General features: G+C 50.0%; 2 protein-coding genes across 2 annotated transcripts; one reads left to right on the top strand and one right to left on the bottom strand.

Annotated features, from left to right (window-relative positions):
* The first annotated feature begins 1,331 nt into the window (after window positions 1–1,331).
* LOC142002997 (olfactory receptor 51G2-like) lies at window positions 1,332–2,267 on the top strand. The gene has a single exon (XM_074979580.1). It carries the CDS (start codon window positions 1,332–1,334, stop codon window positions 2,265–2,267), a length of 936 nt encoding a protein of 311 aa, XP_074835681.1.
* Window positions 2,268–7,913: 5,646 nt separating this feature from the next.
* Window positions 7,914–8,849, bottom strand: LOC142003003 (olfactory receptor 51G2-like). The gene has a single exon (XM_074979592.1). It carries the CDS (start codon window positions 8,847–8,849, stop codon window positions 7,914–7,916), a length of 936 nt encoding a protein of 311 aa, XP_074835693.1.
* Window positions 8,850–17,878: the final 9,029 nt, after the last annotated feature.

Below are 17,878 nucleotides of genomic sequence, written 5' to 3'. Positions count from 1 at the left end.
AAGGAGCACTGGCTACTTTACTTATTAATAGGTTTGGGTTTAGAAAGTATTTCAGAAGTACTCTAAATGCTACTACAAACAGTTTTTACTATTAACTCTGTTCATCAAACAGTTGTATGATACTGTCCCTTAGTAACTGAAGTAAAACCATTCCTACAGCTTACATTCAGAGTCATGATCAGAAACTGCAAAAATTTCCAAAAAGCCCTGAGGGACCAGAACCTCTGGTCTGTGTTTCAGTAAAAAGTATAGCTTAGTCCCAGGGGAATTCTGATATTATAGCATTTGAAGCTATGTTGTACTTGCAGAATTCCCTCAGGACTAAGAGCTGATATGTGGAAATGGGAAGTGTTATCGTAGCTATATACAATTTACAGTCATGTCCTGTTCCATGCACATGGTTTAAGTACTTGCGCACTCAACTGGATGTTAGAGCAAAATCAGTGTTTGCACTGTTCATCTTTTTTTGATGCCACCCCGTTCCCTGCACAGCTCAAGTAAAGGTCTCGGCTTGTTAACATGCCAGATCCCTAGAGACACTTCAGTGGAGACTGGATTCAGGTCCTGTGAGGATCAAGAGAAGCCTGTAGGACGATCACACTCTCTGTGTTTGGTAAATGCTAACCATCAAAGAACTTCAGCTTCTCTAGGAGGGGTCCTTGGTATATATATAATGTGGCAATGAAATTCCTTCATAAATAGCTCCAGTGAAGGATGGATAAATAATGACTATTTTCCCCATTCACTTCCCCCAGCATTATAAAATGGGACATGCTCAGAAATGGGTCTCCAGATATTGTGTGTCGGGGAAGGTCAGAGTTGTAAAACCGTGCAGTGTTCGAGTAGACTGGGGAACTCACAGCCTCAGTGAGGCCAAGAGCTTACGGGGATTCAAGGAGGGATTGGATGTTTCTATATGAGTAACCAGAAAATCAAGTTATAGTATTAAGGAGTTTTTTGGATGTCTTGGAAGGTTCATATGTGGTCCTGATTTAATACAAAATAAGTAAACCTGTAGGTCTTGGGAGAAGGAAGCTTTCACTGGGGGACATCATTTTGCAGCTGCTTAATGCCAAGAGCTTCCTTCACTTCCTCTGCAGGTTCCGATAATAACACTGACTAGTGGGCTACATGGACTGAAAGTCTCAGCCAATCAATTAGTAACTTCCTATGTTTTTACTCATCTTTTTAGAGCTCCTGAGATTCTTGTGTCAAAACTATCTGTGTCTTTCTGACTGCAGAATGATGTCCAGTTAAACAGCCTCTAGTCTTCTGTTCTTTTTCCTTTCAGGGAGGAAAACACAAAACTCCTCTGATCTGTCCCTGATGTAATGGCAGCTGTTAATAACACCGAATTCAGATCTGCAGTGTTCCTTCTCACTGGGATACCTGGGCATGAAGCCATCCATGTCTGGATTTCTATCCTTTTCTGCCTTATTTATGCTATTTCAATGGTGGGGAATGCAGTCATTCTATTCATTATCAAAACAGACCCAAGTCTCCATGAGCCCATGTACATTTTCCTTTCCATGTTGGCCATCACTGACCTTGGCTTATCAATAGCCACCATGCCAACAACACTGGGTGTCTTCCTGTTTAATTCTAGTGAAATCAGTCTCAACACCTGCTTTGTCCAGCTCTTCTTCATCCATTCACTTTCATTTATTGAATCCTCCATACTCCTGTTGATGGCCTTTGACCGCTTCATTGCAATCTATAACCCCCTGAGATATGCTTCCATCATAACCCTGCAGAGAACAGCCAAGATGGGACTGGTGTGTGTGATGAGAGGGGTGGCTGTTGTATTGCCAGTCCCCTTTCTCCTGAAACAGTTCCGATACTGTCAAGCCAATGTCCTCTCCCATTCCTACTGCCTGCACCAGGATGTCATGAAGATGGCTTGTTCTGATACCAAAGTCAACAGTATCTATGGATTGTTCATAATAGTTTCCACAGTGGGGTTGGACTCACTGCTCATCTTCCTGTCGTATGTGATGATCCTCAAAAAGGTGCTCAGCATCGCATCCCCAGTGAAGAGTCTCAGGGCTCTGAACACCTGTGTCTCCCACCTCTGTGCCGTCCTGCTCTTTTATATCCCAATGATTGGCCTGTCTGTGATACACAGATTTGGGAATAGCTCTTCTCACTTGTTGCAGTTTCTCCTGGGATATGTTTACCTTCTGGTCCCACCCCTCATGCACCCAATTGTGTACAGCGTGAAAAGCAAACATCTTCATGTGAGGATAGTCAGACTGTTTGTCAAGTGAAGTTTTAGTTCATCAATTGGATCCAGGTTTGGTGATGAGGGAGATGACAAATATGGACCCTGTGCACCTCTGTCCTCTGTGGCCCTCACATCTGAGATGTCATGAGCTTCTGATCTCCACTGAAGAGAGGTTCAGATGAGCTGTAGAGCCTGGACCAATGGGAGAGCTGGATTTCAGAGTGGAACATGCACCCAGGGGTGGGGGAAGTTGACCAGGACAGGCAGCAGCATTTACAAAGTGACTGTTCGTGAAGAGCCAGGGGACTAGTTGGATCTTGTCCCATCAGGAGCCATATTATTAGCTGCCCTGACCTCAGTATTTCTCTCAATATAGCAATGAAAGGAAGGTATGTGGACCTTGTTTCACACCTGGCCTGTCACTGTCCTGTCTCCAGTAAAGCATCCACAGACTAAGAGGGGAGTTGCAGGGCTGTTATACAGTGGCAGTCTTGGTTCTTCCTGAGCATGCTGGGTTCTGCATCATGCATGAGGGATGCACCAGCTGTGGACAGGTGGCTATTCAAGGGGCATAGACACCTCTAGGCCCTCAGGCAGGTGCTTGTGATGGAGTCATCTCAGAGATATAACTAATGCTAGAGCCACATGAAAAGCCATTCAGGGAACCCCACTGATATCTGTATACACAGCACTCCTGCTAAGCCTACTCCACACCCCCGAGCCACAGCAGACTGTGTGAGAGAGAGTGACAGGCAGATGTGCTAGCAAGAGACTCAGGCTCTGATTCCACCCGCATGGCCCTCCAGTCATGTGTCCCCGGCAATGCAAAAGAGTGGAAACAGATGTTTTCTCTCTCTCACAGAGGACATTCCAGGTCCTGTCCCAGCCCAGTCCAGTCCATTCAGATTAGGGTGACCACATTTTCAAAGGGCACAAGTGGAATGCATACAGGAACCCCATCGACTCTGTATCCACTCCCTGGCTTCCTGCACAGCTTTTCCTGTACCCGTCAAGACCCATATCCTGCTCCCCATCTTCCTGCCAAACACCGCTCCCTACCCAGGCTTGAAGGTGGAGCTTTCAGAGACACAGAGAAACTAGGCTGGGCCCCAAAAGCTTGTTGGCTTCCCAACAGGATGTAAGTTGGGCCAGTTCCACCTGCCCAGCCCTTAACCTGTGTTCCCACCATCCAAGGCATGCCACCCTCATGGGAAAGGGGAACCAACATTGACCCCAGCAAGCAGCGTGGTGGGGGTCCTGAGTCAAGGAGAACAAAGCTGTGGAATAGGACACTTCATGTTCTGGAAAAGACTCCATTAATGTGACCACCCAAAGGGGGTTCTTGGTTTAAGTACTCCAGGAAGAGAGTAAGTCATTGCAAGTGTAACCCATATTCCCACTAGGTAGTTACCTGTCTAACAGGCTTGTTGGCCAGGAGTGACTTGTGTTTGAATTATTTTCTCTAGACAGATATAGCACCACACATCCAGAAACTTCTGGTAATGAGAGTGGTAGGTTTGGGTCTGCTCCAGTAGGTTCCCTGTTGCTGGAGTCAGACTGCATAAGGGCAAGAAGTGAGGGCAGCTGCTTTACAAAGGGCTGTGTGTTTTTGAGATAAGCAGAGCCTAGGATTCAAAGGCAGACAGTTCTCCCTAACTCTGAAGCATTTTTCAGCAGGAGCATGGTGCTGCTTCCCCTATAACGGCTTCTTGCCATAACTACTACCTGCAGAACCAGGAGCATTCTGCTGACACAGCAACAAATGTGGCTGGGCCTGTCATCCCTCTAACCAACTAAGACCGTCGTGCTATCAGGCTGGAGATTTGTGCCCTCATTAGCACTTCTTCAGTGACTATATCTTGTCAGGTCCTGGATCTCAGGCACTACAAATGGAAACTATTGAATCTGTTTTCTTGTCTGCTACATGAAGTCCATCTCTTGCTGCTGTAAAGGAGAATGCTGACTATGGAGGCTTCGTGATCTTCCATGCTCATTTCATGAGGCAACCAAAGCTGCTTTCTAATATATATGTCTAATATATATGTCCAACTGATCATCCAATCACGAGTTCCATTAAGAATAATTCCAAGGTAATAAAATGAGCTCACTGTTTGAGGATTGCTTTCACTGAGAGTAATGGGAGACTGGCCTGGCCCCGTGATTACTGCCTTTTTCATGCTAATGATGAATGCAAAAGTTCAAAGTGCATCTTGGAGGCAATTTATGGGTTCTTGTATGTGAGCACCACTGCGCGAGACGAGCAGCCTCACTAGCATAAAAGAAACTTTTCACATCTTTACCTTCGCTGTCAGTCTGGCCAGGTGGAGGAGCTGACCACCAGATCGTGTATAAAGACGTACATCACCTTCTACATTTAAAAATGGATAGCTGAAAAGGACTGAAAAGTATATTCCAGACACTACAGGAGACAATAGAAAAAAAACTTTTTATTGCCTTTGTTGACCTGACCGAAGCTTCTGACATAATTAGTAGATCCAGGCAAACTTTGAAAAATCAAACACCTCCAAAAATATCTCCCAGTGATGACCAGGGCAATACGCAAAGCACAATGCAATTTGAAGGAAACCCCTCTGAAGGCTTTGAAAGGAAAGGCAAAGTAAAAGAGGGGTGTGTACTGGCACCTACACAGTTTGGAATAATCAAAATGGTTTAACTAACTAGCAATAGAGCAGTGGCCAGGGGACCTCATTTTAGATGGTCTAGCTGGGAGAAAGCACTCTGAGGGCAAAGGTCAGCTTCACACTTTGACCTGCAACATGGACACAGCTGAGCAGTATGGCTGAGCACTAGGGTGACTGGGGCCAGGCTCGCACAGCTTTCACCAAAGGCTATTTCCATGGGATATGGCCAAAATGATGGAAAATGCTCTCAGAGGCACAGGGAAGATAGGGTGGGTCCCCAGAGCTCTTTGGCTTCCCAAAAGAGCAAAAGCTGGGCCAGCTCTGTTCCTGTATCTCTAGAGCAAAGCCTACCTAACTGAGCTGGTTGTGGAGTAACAGAGAAGTCGTCACGTTAGTCTATATTCAAACAAAACAAAACAGCAGAAATGCAGCTCGTCACCAAATAAATATTTTCGTTAGTCTTTAGAGTGCTACATTTCTGCTATTTCATTTTGTTGTAAGAGGTTAGATATGTGACAGCTGCCTGATATATCACAACCATTGTCTCTACACCTTTGTGATTGTTGCTGATAATCCTGCTTGTTTTAAGTAGACTTAGTGGTGACTGTATTTCAAATGTGTTAGCACTTCAGTAACACCCACAGATCTTTATGCATCATCTGCCCAAACAACAGCAAACTGTGGAGACCTTCAAAAGGATTTTAAAAAGCTGGGTGAATGGGCAGCAAACTTGCAGATGAAATGAACGTTGATAAATGCAAAGTGCTACACAATGGGAAATATAATCCCAAGTATACATATAAAATGGAAGGGTTTAAATTAGCTGTTATCATTCAAAGGACAGATCTTACAACCATTGCTGATAGCTCGCTGATAGTTCTCAAGGTGAAGCGGCAGCCAAAAAAGTGAACAGAATATTGGGAGTCATGAAGAAAGGGGTACATGAGAAGACATAAAATATTTTATTACCTCTTATAAATACATGGTATGTCCACATCTTGAATAACCCCTCTCCAAAAGACATACTGAAATTAAAGAAAGTTCGGTATATGGTAACACAAATGATTAGGGTTATGAAATGGCTGTCATATGAGCAAAAAGTAAAAAAAAGACTATGGCTTTGCAGATTTGAAAAGAGATGGCTGAATTGGGACTATGACAGAAATTATGCATCCTTCCCATAACGAAAGAACTAGGGAGTCACCAAAACAAAACTAACACAAAGATTAAAACAGACAGATTTCTTCACACCAAGCACAGTCAAGCCTGAAACTCCCTGGCAAAGGATGTTGTGAATGCCAGCGCTTTAACATGGTTTGAAAAAGAACTGAAAACATTTGTGGAGGCTAGGGAGAGTGTGGAGCCTCAGGTAAATAGGAGGCGGTGGGGTTTTGAGATAAGAGATGGGACGGAGGAGCGGGGCTCAGGGGAAGAGAGGAGGAGAGGATGTGACTTCATGGGAGAAGTCAAGGGGTGGGGGTTCATGCAGGGGAGTAGGCTTCTGCCTATATCCTCCTTCTGTCTTTGGAAATGGTGGTCACACTGCACTGAATGAGACATGCTGGGGCAAATTGTGCCGTATTTGGACAGATTTTGAACATTCCAGCCCTTTCCCAGAAGCTGGGCCAGCGCAAACAAAGTAAAAGCGGAGGGAATCAGAGCCTGAGTCTCTCATCATGTCATTTTGAGCATCAGAGGTTCACTCTCACATGTGGAGATGCTCTGCCTTGGTGTGGAGAGAGGCCTGCAGGTGTGTTGTGTGCAGATCCATCAACAGGGAACCAAAGCGGGGGCTGCTGTCTGTAGCAAAAAGAGAGCCTAAAACTTCAGCCCATATATCACAGGCCTGGTGTGAGGCTGAGAGAACCAGGGACAGGACTTTGCTAATATAAAGCCCAGTGAAACTGTGAGCCAGAGGCAGGCCATGCTTGCAGGTCTTGGCAAGAAGAGGACAGATGTGACGGAAACACTCATATCCAAGAGGTACTAGATACAGGCCACAAACACATTCCAGAGGCATGGTAATGAGACATCCTGGTATCAGCATCCTCCCCAGAAATAACAGGGACGTATAGATGCACACACAGGAAAAGGTCAAAAATTATTTCATGATAGAGAGGAAAATTCTGATCTACCACCATATACAAGGAGGTAGCTCGGTAATGTCAAAGGCTGGCACCCTAATACATAACCTGTCTGTTTCTGTGCATAAACATGTAACCTAAGTGAGTTGTCCTTGTCCAGTTTAGTGGGCAATGGAGATCCCACAAGTGACTGAGCTGAGTCTGTTGGAATGATTGTATCTCTTAGCATAAATGTAGACTTCTGATCTGGACAGCTAGGACCCATGCTTTGTTGACAGTAAACTTGGGTTAGAGGCCTTCATCTCTTACCTGATTTTATGTTGTTTGGTGGGGCCTCTCAGAGCCTGCTGTACTGTGTATCTGTGCAGAGCCATTGCACCATACGGGGGTTGGGCACACACATGGAACAGTTATCATCACTGGACTGAGCGATGTCAGACACTACACTGGTGACATAAGCCAAGACACAACTCCATCACAAGCACCTGGCTGAGAGCACAGAGCATGGGTGCATGTCGATGCCCCTTGCACACTCCCTGTGCCCTATTCATGCAGCAGTCATGGGTCATGGAGGATGCAGAGAGCTCAGGATGGGACAAACTAGTGTACCTGAGAGCCACATCAACATTCTTTCCTTTAATAGACTGTACGAACAGGAGTTCTGAGGTTGGAGCAGACACAGAAATGGCTCTTCATGGGCCACCATCCCATTGGCTATCTGACTCTCCACAAGAAGGGTCACTTTGTAAATGCTGCAACCTGCCCTGGTCATTGCACTGTCATCCCTGATCAGCCCCTCCCCTCTACTACAGGTCTTAAATCCCATTCAGACCTCTCTACAGAGTAGAGGTCATTAGCTGTTGTTATTGTGGATGTAAGCATCCAGGAGTGAATAACTGTCTGTGGCTGGTATTCTTTGTCACCCGTGTCACCAGCACTGAAGCCATGTAATGAAGTCACATTTCACTTGGAGAACACCCTGATTATCCTCACACGAAGGTGTTTGCTTTTCACACAATACACAATTGGGTTCAGCAGGGGCGGGAACACCAGGGACATATACCCCAGGAGAATATGAAGCAAAGGAGAAGACCCCTTTCCGTATCTGTGTATCACAGACAAACTGATGTCTGGGGTGTAGAAGAGCAGGACAGCACAAAGGTGGGAGACACAGGTGTTCAGCGCCTTCAGGCACTCTCTGGGGGACATGACACTCAGCACGTTTTTGAGGATCATCACATAAGAGAGGAAGATGAACACAGAGTCCAAACTCATTGTTATGAATTTAGCAAACAAGCCATACACAATGTTGACTTGGATATCTGAACAAGCCAGCTTCATGACATCCTGGTGCAGGCAGTAGGAATGTGAGAGGACACCCACTTGACAGTATTGGTAACGTTTCAAAAGAATGGGGAGTGGAAGTATTACGACCGCTCCTCTTAGTACAAACACCAGACCCATCTTTTGTATTCTAGGCAGGGTTAAGATTGAAGTGTATCTCAGTGGGTTACAGATTGCAATGAAGCGGTCAAAGGCCATCAACAGGAGGATGGCAGATTCAGTGCATTGAAGCAAGTGGATGACAAAGAGCTGGGTAAAACAGGCACCGAGGATGATCTCTCTGCAGTTAAACAGGAATATGCCCAGTACTGTTGGCATGGTGGCTATGGTTAAACCAATATCTGAGATGGCCAACATGGAAAGAAAAATGTACATGGGCTCATGGAGGCTTGGATCTGTTTTTATAATGAAGAGAATAGTGGAATTTCCTAGTACTGAAATAGTGTACGTTACACAGAAGCAGATAGCAATCCAGAGATAGATGTCTTCCTGCCCAGGTATCCCAGTGAGAATAAGCACAGCAGAGTTGAATTTGGTGTCATTGACAACTGACATAATGTAATGGAGAGCTTCAAAGAGCTTTCACTTTTTCCTCCTGAAAGCAAAAAGAACAAGACAATGTAATTTTTAATGAGATATTTTTAATGGAAGTCTAGAGACTTCCATCACTGTAGAGAAGGTTAAATAACACAAAACAAAGCAAAACAAAACAAATAAAATCAAAACAAAACAAAAACAGTCTTGGATTTATATAACTGATAGGAAGGGAGTCACTGCCTGACTAGATCAGACCTGTCATTCATCTATGTCAATATTCAGAGGCCAGTCCTGTATGATTCAGAGAAAGGTGGAAAAAGGCATGTGATACGTGGATTACAGAGATAGTTTTCCCCAACACCCACTAGTTAGATATCTTTGTGGTGTAAATCAGGAATATTTAGATCCCTTATAAGAGTTCTCAGAACATTTCACACTGCTGCTATTGGGTTGTCAGCTTATCCGTATAAGCATCTATTCCCTTTTTCAACCCTGTGATGCTCTGGGAGCCATTGACGTCTTGAGGCTGGGATGCGGCTCTCAGTTGCACCTAGTTCCACAATATACATAAGTGTTGATTGATTTAACAACTGCAGTCTTCTCTCAGGCACCCTTCTAGCCCTCAACTTCTGAGTGTGGCCCATTGTATCATGACAAATAAACACATGGGAAGTGCACCGTGAAAATTGTCATATTCGTGTTTGTATCCTCCACTCCTGACAGCCCAGATTACCTCACCACCCTGTCACTCAGCTCACCATTACTTCCACACTACCAGACGGAGTAACTGAGGCTCCTGAAACCGTGTGGATCTTCTGTGCAGGAACAGTGGACACGCAGTGTTCTATAGCCCAGGGCCCAGTCTGAGGGTGAAGGCATCTTAGGCTGCCATGCCACAGGGTGTGAGGCCTGACATGCGCTGACGGCAGAACAGAGATGGGTGGATCCATATAACTCGGAGGGGTATCTGCAGGGCAGAATAGCTGGAGCCCTCAGCCAGAACAGAAGCTTTGGAAATGCATTTTTTCACCAAATTTCCTGGAGCAAATAAACCTGAGGCAATCTGGGGACTTGTTGCTGATATTGCATAGGGTTTCCTCTTTCTGAGCCCCTAGCAGGATGGGGCCCTGAGGAAAGTTGCATCTCTAGAAATAACACCCCCCCCCAAGAAATCTTGACTTGAGACATCTGAGTTTTTACACCCCAAGCTGCCTTTGAATGTCAGATTTCTGGGAAGCTTGAATAGCCCACTCTGAAGCATGGGCAGAGGCAGGGGAAAGGTTCCCAAGCCCCCTAGCACTTCCTGTCCTCCAGCCCCATTGCTGCATCTCTCCAACAGCCCAAACGAGCCCTGTGCTGCTGCAGGGAACAACTGTAAAAGGATACAGATTACAGCCTCTCTACGACACTCTATATTTCAAAGACAGTGAAATCTGCCAACCTACCCAATTGGTGCTAGAAGAGGAGCTGCTGGCACCAAAGGTCTTCATCTAAAAACTGGGAGTAATAGGAGAGGTTGCATGGGCAGGGACAATATCTGTTCAGCTACAGAAGCCACTGCCTTTATGTAGCATGCTGGCACGTTCCCTTGGGCGCCACTTGGCCATCAGGGAACCTCAGCTGCTTGTCTTGGTGCGCACCATGTGTAACCCCTTTTATAGGCAATGGTCAACTGCAGAAGAACAAATTACAGGGGACATACAACAGTTGTACCTAACTGTACTGCTGCTCCAACCCTCCTGCAGACGCTATTTCTGGAATCCAGGCGAGTTATTAATTCATATTGTTTGAATAAATAACATGGTTACAAGGGTGGACAATAACATAGGAACAGATTTCCCCTCACACCTCCCTTTCCTCATTACAAATCCCAAGTGCAAGCCAGGGAAGGGAGATTTCACAAGTTTCTGTACATTAAAATTTCCCTGCAGCCACTGTGATGTTACTGGATTCTGAGATGAACAAGCAAAAAGTTGTTGCAACCACCGTGCTCTTTGTGCCAAATCTTGTGCGAAGTAGGGCAAGTGAAGTCTCTTATGAATGCTTATGATTCACTAATTCTATTTATACTGCTCCTATGGATGTATCACTTTGGTATTTGAAGTTATGGGTATTGATGTGGTACTTATATTTCACAAGTTTGCTTATGGGAGACCTGAACAGGAGGCTTGGCAACCTATTGTGAAAGTGTTATTAGTCAGGAGAATGAACACATGACTGACAAAGGGCTAACAATAGGCGCCGATCCATATCTGAGGTACTTTGTTGTAAACCTTCAGATGGCAGAAAGGATGAGTGCCTGAAAAGGACATGGGCCAGTGACTTACTCATGTGATAAGCTTCATTTTGGGAGGTAGTTGGACACAGTGGCTACGTGTACACGTGCAGCCAACATCGAAATAGCTTATTTCGAAGTAGAGACATCGAAATAGACTATTTCGATGAATAACGTCTACACGTCCTCCAGGGCCGGCAACGTAGATGTTCAACTTCGACGTTGCTCAGCCCAACATCGAAATAGGCGCAGCGAGGGAACGTCTACACGCCCAAGTAGCACACATCGAAATAGGGATGCCAGGCACAGCTGCAGACAGGGTCAACGGGCGGACTAGCGCTTCCGGGGCAGCAGCTAGCCGCTCCCTTAAAGGGCCCCTCCCACATACACTCAGCCTGCACAGCACGTGGTCTGAGAAGCCATATAGGCACACAGACCCCGAGCGCCGCAGTCATGGACCCCCAGCAGCAGCAGCAGCAGCAGCAGCAGCAGCAGCTAGAGGTCCACCCAGCCCTCCCGGCAGGAGCAGGGCTTGCCCTGGCTCATGCCATGTTGGGGGCAGCTGAGCACCTTCTTGCCCCAGGGGAGGAGATGCCCCCAGGGCAGCAGGGCTCAGCCCCTACCCCTGCAGCACCCCGCCCCCCCCCGCCTCACACGCCGGCGGCTGTGGAGCTACCCCACCAGCACCAACTGGTGGGAGCGGCTGGTGCTTGGGGACTGGGACGACGACCACTGGCTCAGGAACTTCAGGATGAGCCGGCAGACATTCCTGGAGCTGTGCCAGTGGCTCACCCCCGCACTCAGGCACCAGGACACTGCCATGCGGCGTGCCCTCCCTGTGGAGAAACGGGTCGGCATCGCTGTCTGGAAGCTGTCCACTCCGGACAGCTACCGATCCGTGGGGCAGCAGTTTGGTGTAGGAAAGGCCACCGTCGGGGCTGTCTTCATGGAGGTAAGAGAACCCACAGGGGGAGGCCAGGGCAGGGCAGGGGGGCCAGAGCAGGGCAGCGGGGCCAGGACAGGGTAGGGCAGGGCAGGGCAGGGGGGCCAGAGCAGGGCAGGGCAGAGCAGGGCAGGGCAGGGCAGGGCAGAGCAGGGCAGGGCAGGGCAGGGGGACCAGGGCAGGCCAGGACAGGGCAGGGCAGGGCAGGGGGGCCAGGGCAGGCCAGGGCAGGCCAGGGTAGGGCAGGGCAGGGCAGGGGGGCCAGAGCAGGGCAGGGCAGGGGGGCCAGGGCAGGGCAGGCCAGGGCAGGGCAGGGCAGGGGGGGCAGGGCAGGCCAGGGCAGGGCAGGGCAGAGGAGGGCAGGGCAGGGCAGGGCAGGGCAGGGCCATGCACACCCTGCTCACCCCTCATTGGGGCTGTCCCATGTGCTTTCTCTGCAGGTTGTGCGTGCCATCAACTCCATGCTCCTGCACAGGCTCGTGAGGCTGGGGGACCCACATGCCACTGTCGCTGCCTTTGCCACCCTGGGCTTCCCCAACTGCTTCGGGGCTCTGGATGGGACTCACATCCCCATCCGCGCCCCGGACCACAGTGGAGGCCGATACCTCAATCAGAAGGGCTACCATTCAGTCGTCCTGCAGGCGTTGGTGGACAGCCGGGGACGGTTCCAGGACATTTACGTGGGCTGGCCTGGCAGCACCCATGACGCCCGGGTTTTCTGCAACTCGGGCCTGTGCTGCCGGCTGGAGGCGGGGACCTACATCCCCCAGCGGGAGATCCCTCTGGGGGACACCACCATGCCCTTCTGCATCATCGCGGATGCGGCCTACCCCCTCCGGCCGTGGCTCATGCGCCCCTACATGGGCCACCTCTCCGCCAGCCAGGAGCGCTTCAACGAGCGCCTGAACCATGCGCGCCAGGTGGTGGAGCGCTCATTTGGCCGCCTCAAGGGATGCTGGCAATGTCTCCTGACCCACCTGGATGCCAGCCCCAACAACATCCCCCAGATTGTGGGTGCCTGCTGCGCCCTGCATAACCTCGTGGAGAGCAAGGGGAAGAGCTTTCTTCAGGGCTTGGCCGCCGAGGCCGGCAGGGCACACATGCAGCCACCTGCTGCCCCCAGTCGGCAGGTGGACCCAGAGGGGACCCGGGTCCGGGAGGCCCTGCGGGCCCACTTCAAGCAACAGGCCGCTGGGTGAACTCTGCCCAGGCCCCCTACTTCCCGCCCGTTCCCCCCCCACACTCCTGCCCCAACGCCCAAACCATGGAGCACCCCACCGCCCCCCCCCACTTGTCCAGGAGAAATGACAGCACGAACTTGTGGGTGAACGTAAACGTCTTTTTTGTCTTAACGAATAATTTTTTTTTTTTTGTACATAAATAAATATCTGACACAGAAACCAAAAAGGAGGGACAAACGTTCAACCAAATCAAGATGGGCAAAAATAAAACAATACAACCACAAAGCAAATAAAAATGTGCACCATCAACAAAAAAGAAAAGCAGGGAGGAGAACGGGGCGAACTATTTACAGAGGGGGGACGGGGCAAACAGGGGAACCCAAACTAAACCAGTCCCCAAAGTCTGTCCAACAAGGGGTGGGGCCACGTCCCGGGCCCCTCGCCCCTACAGCCCAGCAGTGGGCGTGCCCGGCCGGGAGCTCCGCTGGGCCTGCAGTCTGGTCCGCGGCTGGGTGGGAGCGGGCTGGACTGGAAGGTAACGGCACCGGCAAGTCTCGGGTGGCTCCAGGGGTCCCTCGGCGCGGTGGCCCTCGCAGGGAGGTGGTGGGGCGACGGCGGACGGCCCGGCGACGGCTGGAGCAGCTGGTGGTGGGGCTGCAGGAGTGGGCATGGCGGGTGGTGGCTCGGCCGGCGCGGCATGGGGGGCCAGGTAGTCAACCAGCCGGTTGATGGTCTGCATATAGGCCCCCCATGCCTCCCTGCACCAGGCCAGCGCCTGCTCCTGCAGCCGGAGGTGCTGCTCCAGGATGTCACTGAGCTCCCTGTAAAAGGGGCAAGTGAAGGGGGTGGCCCCAGATCGGCTGGCCACATCCCGGGCCCGGGCATAACCCTGCCGCAGCTCCTTGACCTTACTGCGCACATGGTCAGGAGTGTGGGCAGGGTGACCCCGGGCAGCCAGGCCGTCGGCCAGCCGACCGAACGCATCCGCGTTCCGCCTCTTGCTCCCCATTACCTGGAGCACCTCCTCCTCGCTCCAGAGCTCCAGAGCCCCAGCAGGTCCCGCATCTCGGCCTCCATCCAGGAGAGGCCCCGCTGCCGCTTCCCAGACTGGCTGGTCCTCTGGCTGGGCTGGCTGCCCTGGCTCCCCTTGGGGCGCTGGGGGGGCTGCTGGGCAGCCATGGCCGGTGTCAGGGGCTGAGGGCTGTGCAGGCTTGCCGCGTGTGCAGGCAGGAGCCTGCACGTTGCCTCAGCCTCCTGCAGTCAGGGCGGGGGAGGGGACCTTTAAGGGGCCGCTCCACGCGGCCACCAGTGAGCTGAGGGGCTGGAGAGAGCGTCTCTCAACCCCCCAGCTGATGGCCGCCATGGAGGACCCGGCAATTTCGACGTTGCGGGACGCGGATCGTCTACACTGTCCCTACTTCGACGTTGAACATCGAAGTAGGGCGCTATTCCTATCTCCTCATGAGGTTAGCGGCTTCGACGTCTCGCCGCCTAACGTCGAAGTTAACTTCAAAATAGCGCCCAACGCGTGTAGACGTGACGGGCGCTATTTCGAAGTTGGTGCCGCTACTTCGAAGTAGCGTGCACGTGTAGACGCAGCATGGGCAAGGGTATAAAGAGGGCTCTGGAGTTTCTCTGTCTTCTTCTTCACTTCAGCACCTAACTTCAGATGACTGGAAAAAGGCAAACTTAGTTCCCATCTTTAAAAAAGGAAAGAAGGACAATCCAGGGAACTATAGACCAGTCAGACTTATCTTAATTCCTGGGAAAATAATGGAGGGGATCCTCAAGGAATCCATTTTGGAGCACTTGGAAGAGGGGAAAGTGATCAAAAGTAGCCAGAATGGATTCACCAAGGGCAAGTCCTGCCCAACCAAACTGATTAGCTTCTATGATGTGGTAATAGGTTCTGTGGACATGGGGAAGTCAGTGGATGTGATATACCTTGACTTCAGTAAAACTTTTGATACAGTCTGCCACAGCATCCTTGCCCATAAGTTAAGGAAGTATGGATTAGATCCATGGATCACAAGATGGATAGAAAGCGGGCAGGTAAGGGGTCAGTGGCTCAATATCTGGATGGTGGTAGGTTTCAAGCAAAGTGCCACAAGGCTTGATTCCGGGGCCAGTGATGTTCGACATCTTTATTAATGACCTGAATGAGGAACTGGACTGAACCCTCAGCAAGTTTGCTGATGACACAATGCTAGGAGGAGAGGTAGATTCTTTGGAGGGTAGAGATAGGATTCAGAGTGACCTGGATAAATTGGAGGACTGGGCCAAAAGAACTCTGATGCAGTTCAACAGGGGGAAGTGTAGAGTCCTGCACTTGGGATGGAAGAATCCCAAGCATGGTTATAGGCTGGGGGCCGATTGGCTAAGCAGCAGTATGATGGAAAGGGACCTAGGGGTTATGGTGTATGAAAGGCTGGATATGAGTAAACAGTGTGCCCTTGTAGCCAAGAAGGCTAACGGCAAACTAGGGTATATTAGGAAGATCATTTTGAGCAGATATAGACAAGTGGTTGTTCCCCATATTCGGCATTGTTTAGGGTAGATCCGAAATATTGTGTCCAGTGTTGGGCCCCCCCAGTATAAAAAGGATGTGGATGTGCTGGAGCAGATTCAGTGGAGGGCAATAAAAATGATTAAGGTGCTAGAGCACATGACCTATAAGGAAAGGCTGAGGGATATGGGCTTATTTAGTTTGCAGAAGAGAAGACTGAGGGGTGATTTAATAGCAGCTTTCATCTTCCTGAAGGGGAGCTCTAAAGAGGATGGTGAGAAACTCTTCTCAGTGGTGACAGGTGGCGGAGGAAGGAGAAATGGTCTGAAGCTACCGAATGAGAGGAGTAGGTTGTATATTAGGAAAAGCTACCTCACCAGGAGATGAGTCACCATGGTGCTCAGTTGTGACCATGTTACAGGGCCAAGGTGAGAAGCCAATCTTCATCCTCAGGCTGCTTTTTTCCCAGTCATCCTCTCTAAGATGTATCCCCCCCATGGCTATTTTTCTATTGTTTGGAAGTTACACCCATTCAGTCTCAGTAACTCACACACTGGTCTATTTATTGTGCTTGAAATCCTGGTGTCCCAGTGATGCTCCCACACTCCACCCATCCGAAATCCACTACCTAACTCTCGCTGTCAGTCCAGAGAACCCCGACATCTGCTGGAGGCATAGTACTTCTGAGAACCCATCTGTCACAGGAGGATGTGGTAAGAAGCCTTGTCAGGTGAAATCCTGACACAGCCCTTATACTGGAGTCTCAGAGTATCTGCACACCTGGGATGCATTATCCTCCCACCACCACTATGAGGCAAGGCAGAGGCATTATCTGTCCAGAAAAAGGCTGTGTTTCACCAGGAGGGTGGTGGAATGCGTTACCTAAAGTGGTGGTGGAACCTCCATCCCTAGAGATTTTTAAGTCCCAGCTTGATAAAGTCCTGGCTGGTATGATTTAGTTTGGGTTGATCCTGCTTTGGGCAGGGGGCTGGACTCAAAGACCTGCTGAGGTCCCTTCCAGCCCCGGGAGTCTATGATTCTATAACTTATGTCCAGATGACTCCACCAGCCATCCAGCCACCTGAGCTGTTAACAGCCTGTGCTGAGGACTGTCAGGGTGGCCAGGAGCCAGTTACAGGGGTTTGTTTCACTGGCCTGGTCTCCCGCTGCCTCATCACAGTTCAGACCAGCCCCATGTGCTGACCTCTGTGTGACAGTAACTGCTCCCAAAAGCAGAGCACACTCTGGCCACCACCTTGCAGGAAGGGGCCACCAACAGAGTAACTCCTTGGGGCCGGATGGAGCGCTGCAGGTGCGCTGCCTTTCCCTCTAAGTTCCCAACCATGATTTACTTTCATTCTGGAATAATTAAGAGGCCCATTTTGAGGATTACAATAATTCATCTTTCCCAAAGCACAGAATTTCCTCCCCTCCAGGCCCATCCTCCTCCTTGTTCATGAGTCTCACTTTCACCCCACCTCATCCCAGGAGCTCCCTGCTGCTTTTTCCTTCATTTTCACTGAGGCTCCAGCCTCCAGCCACATCAGGTTGTGGTAAAAGCTGCTCAGGGAACCCTCAGCATTGTGGAGAGCCCCAGAGGTCCACCTGGCCTGGACTGTAAGTTCTGGATGCAGGTGACACAGCCTGGGGCTTCCCAGTGGCTCCCCTGCTCAGGGCAGAATGAAGGTCTGGGGCTCTTCACAGGCACTCTAGCTTCATGGGCAGATCTTACCATGGCTCAGCTCTAGCCTCTTAGGGAAAGAGATGGGGGGATCAAGGGGATTGTGGGAAGAGGAGGTAGAGGGTGGGTCCTGATGGTGGATGTAAAGAGCTAGGACTGCATCCACAGTGGGGACAGGGCTCCTGCATGTGCCACGCTTTTGCCTTGTGAAGAGATGATCACCCTACGCTGGATGGGCTGGGCAGTGTTAGGAGCTAGCTGTGCCTCTGTGGGGAGCTGGGCACCATTCCAAACCCTTTGCATTGTTGGGTCAGCCACATGGAAGGTTTGGGGCTTGAGTGTCTTGCCATGACTCTTGTGGATCTGAGCCTCACTCACATACAGAGCTCTACCCGCCCTCAGTGGAGAGGGAGCTCAGCAGGTGTGTGTTGTGTAGAGCCAACAACGGGGTGAGAGGTTCC

Source organism: Carettochelys insculpta, chromosome 1 (genome assembly GCF_033958435.1).
Source record: "Carettochelys insculpta isolate YL-2023 chromosome 1, ASM3395843v1, whole genome shotgun sequence".
In the NCBI taxonomy this organism is placed as follows: domain Eukaryota; kingdom Metazoa; phylum Chordata; order Testudines; family Carettochelyidae; genus Carettochelys; species Carettochelys insculpta.
Note: the sequence above shows the minus strand (reverse complement) of the source record. Positions and strands in the feature narration are given on the sequence as shown.

Excerpts from the sequence above, each read along its gene's own strand:
- LOC142002997 (XM_074979580.1), top strand. The coding sequence starts at position 1,332 with ATGGCAGCTGTTAATAACACCGAATTCAGATCTGCAGTGTTCCTTCTC.
- LOC142003003 (XM_074979592.1), bottom strand. The coding sequence starts at position 8,849 with ATGTCAGTTGTCAATGACACCAAATTCAACTCTGCTGTGCTTATTCTC.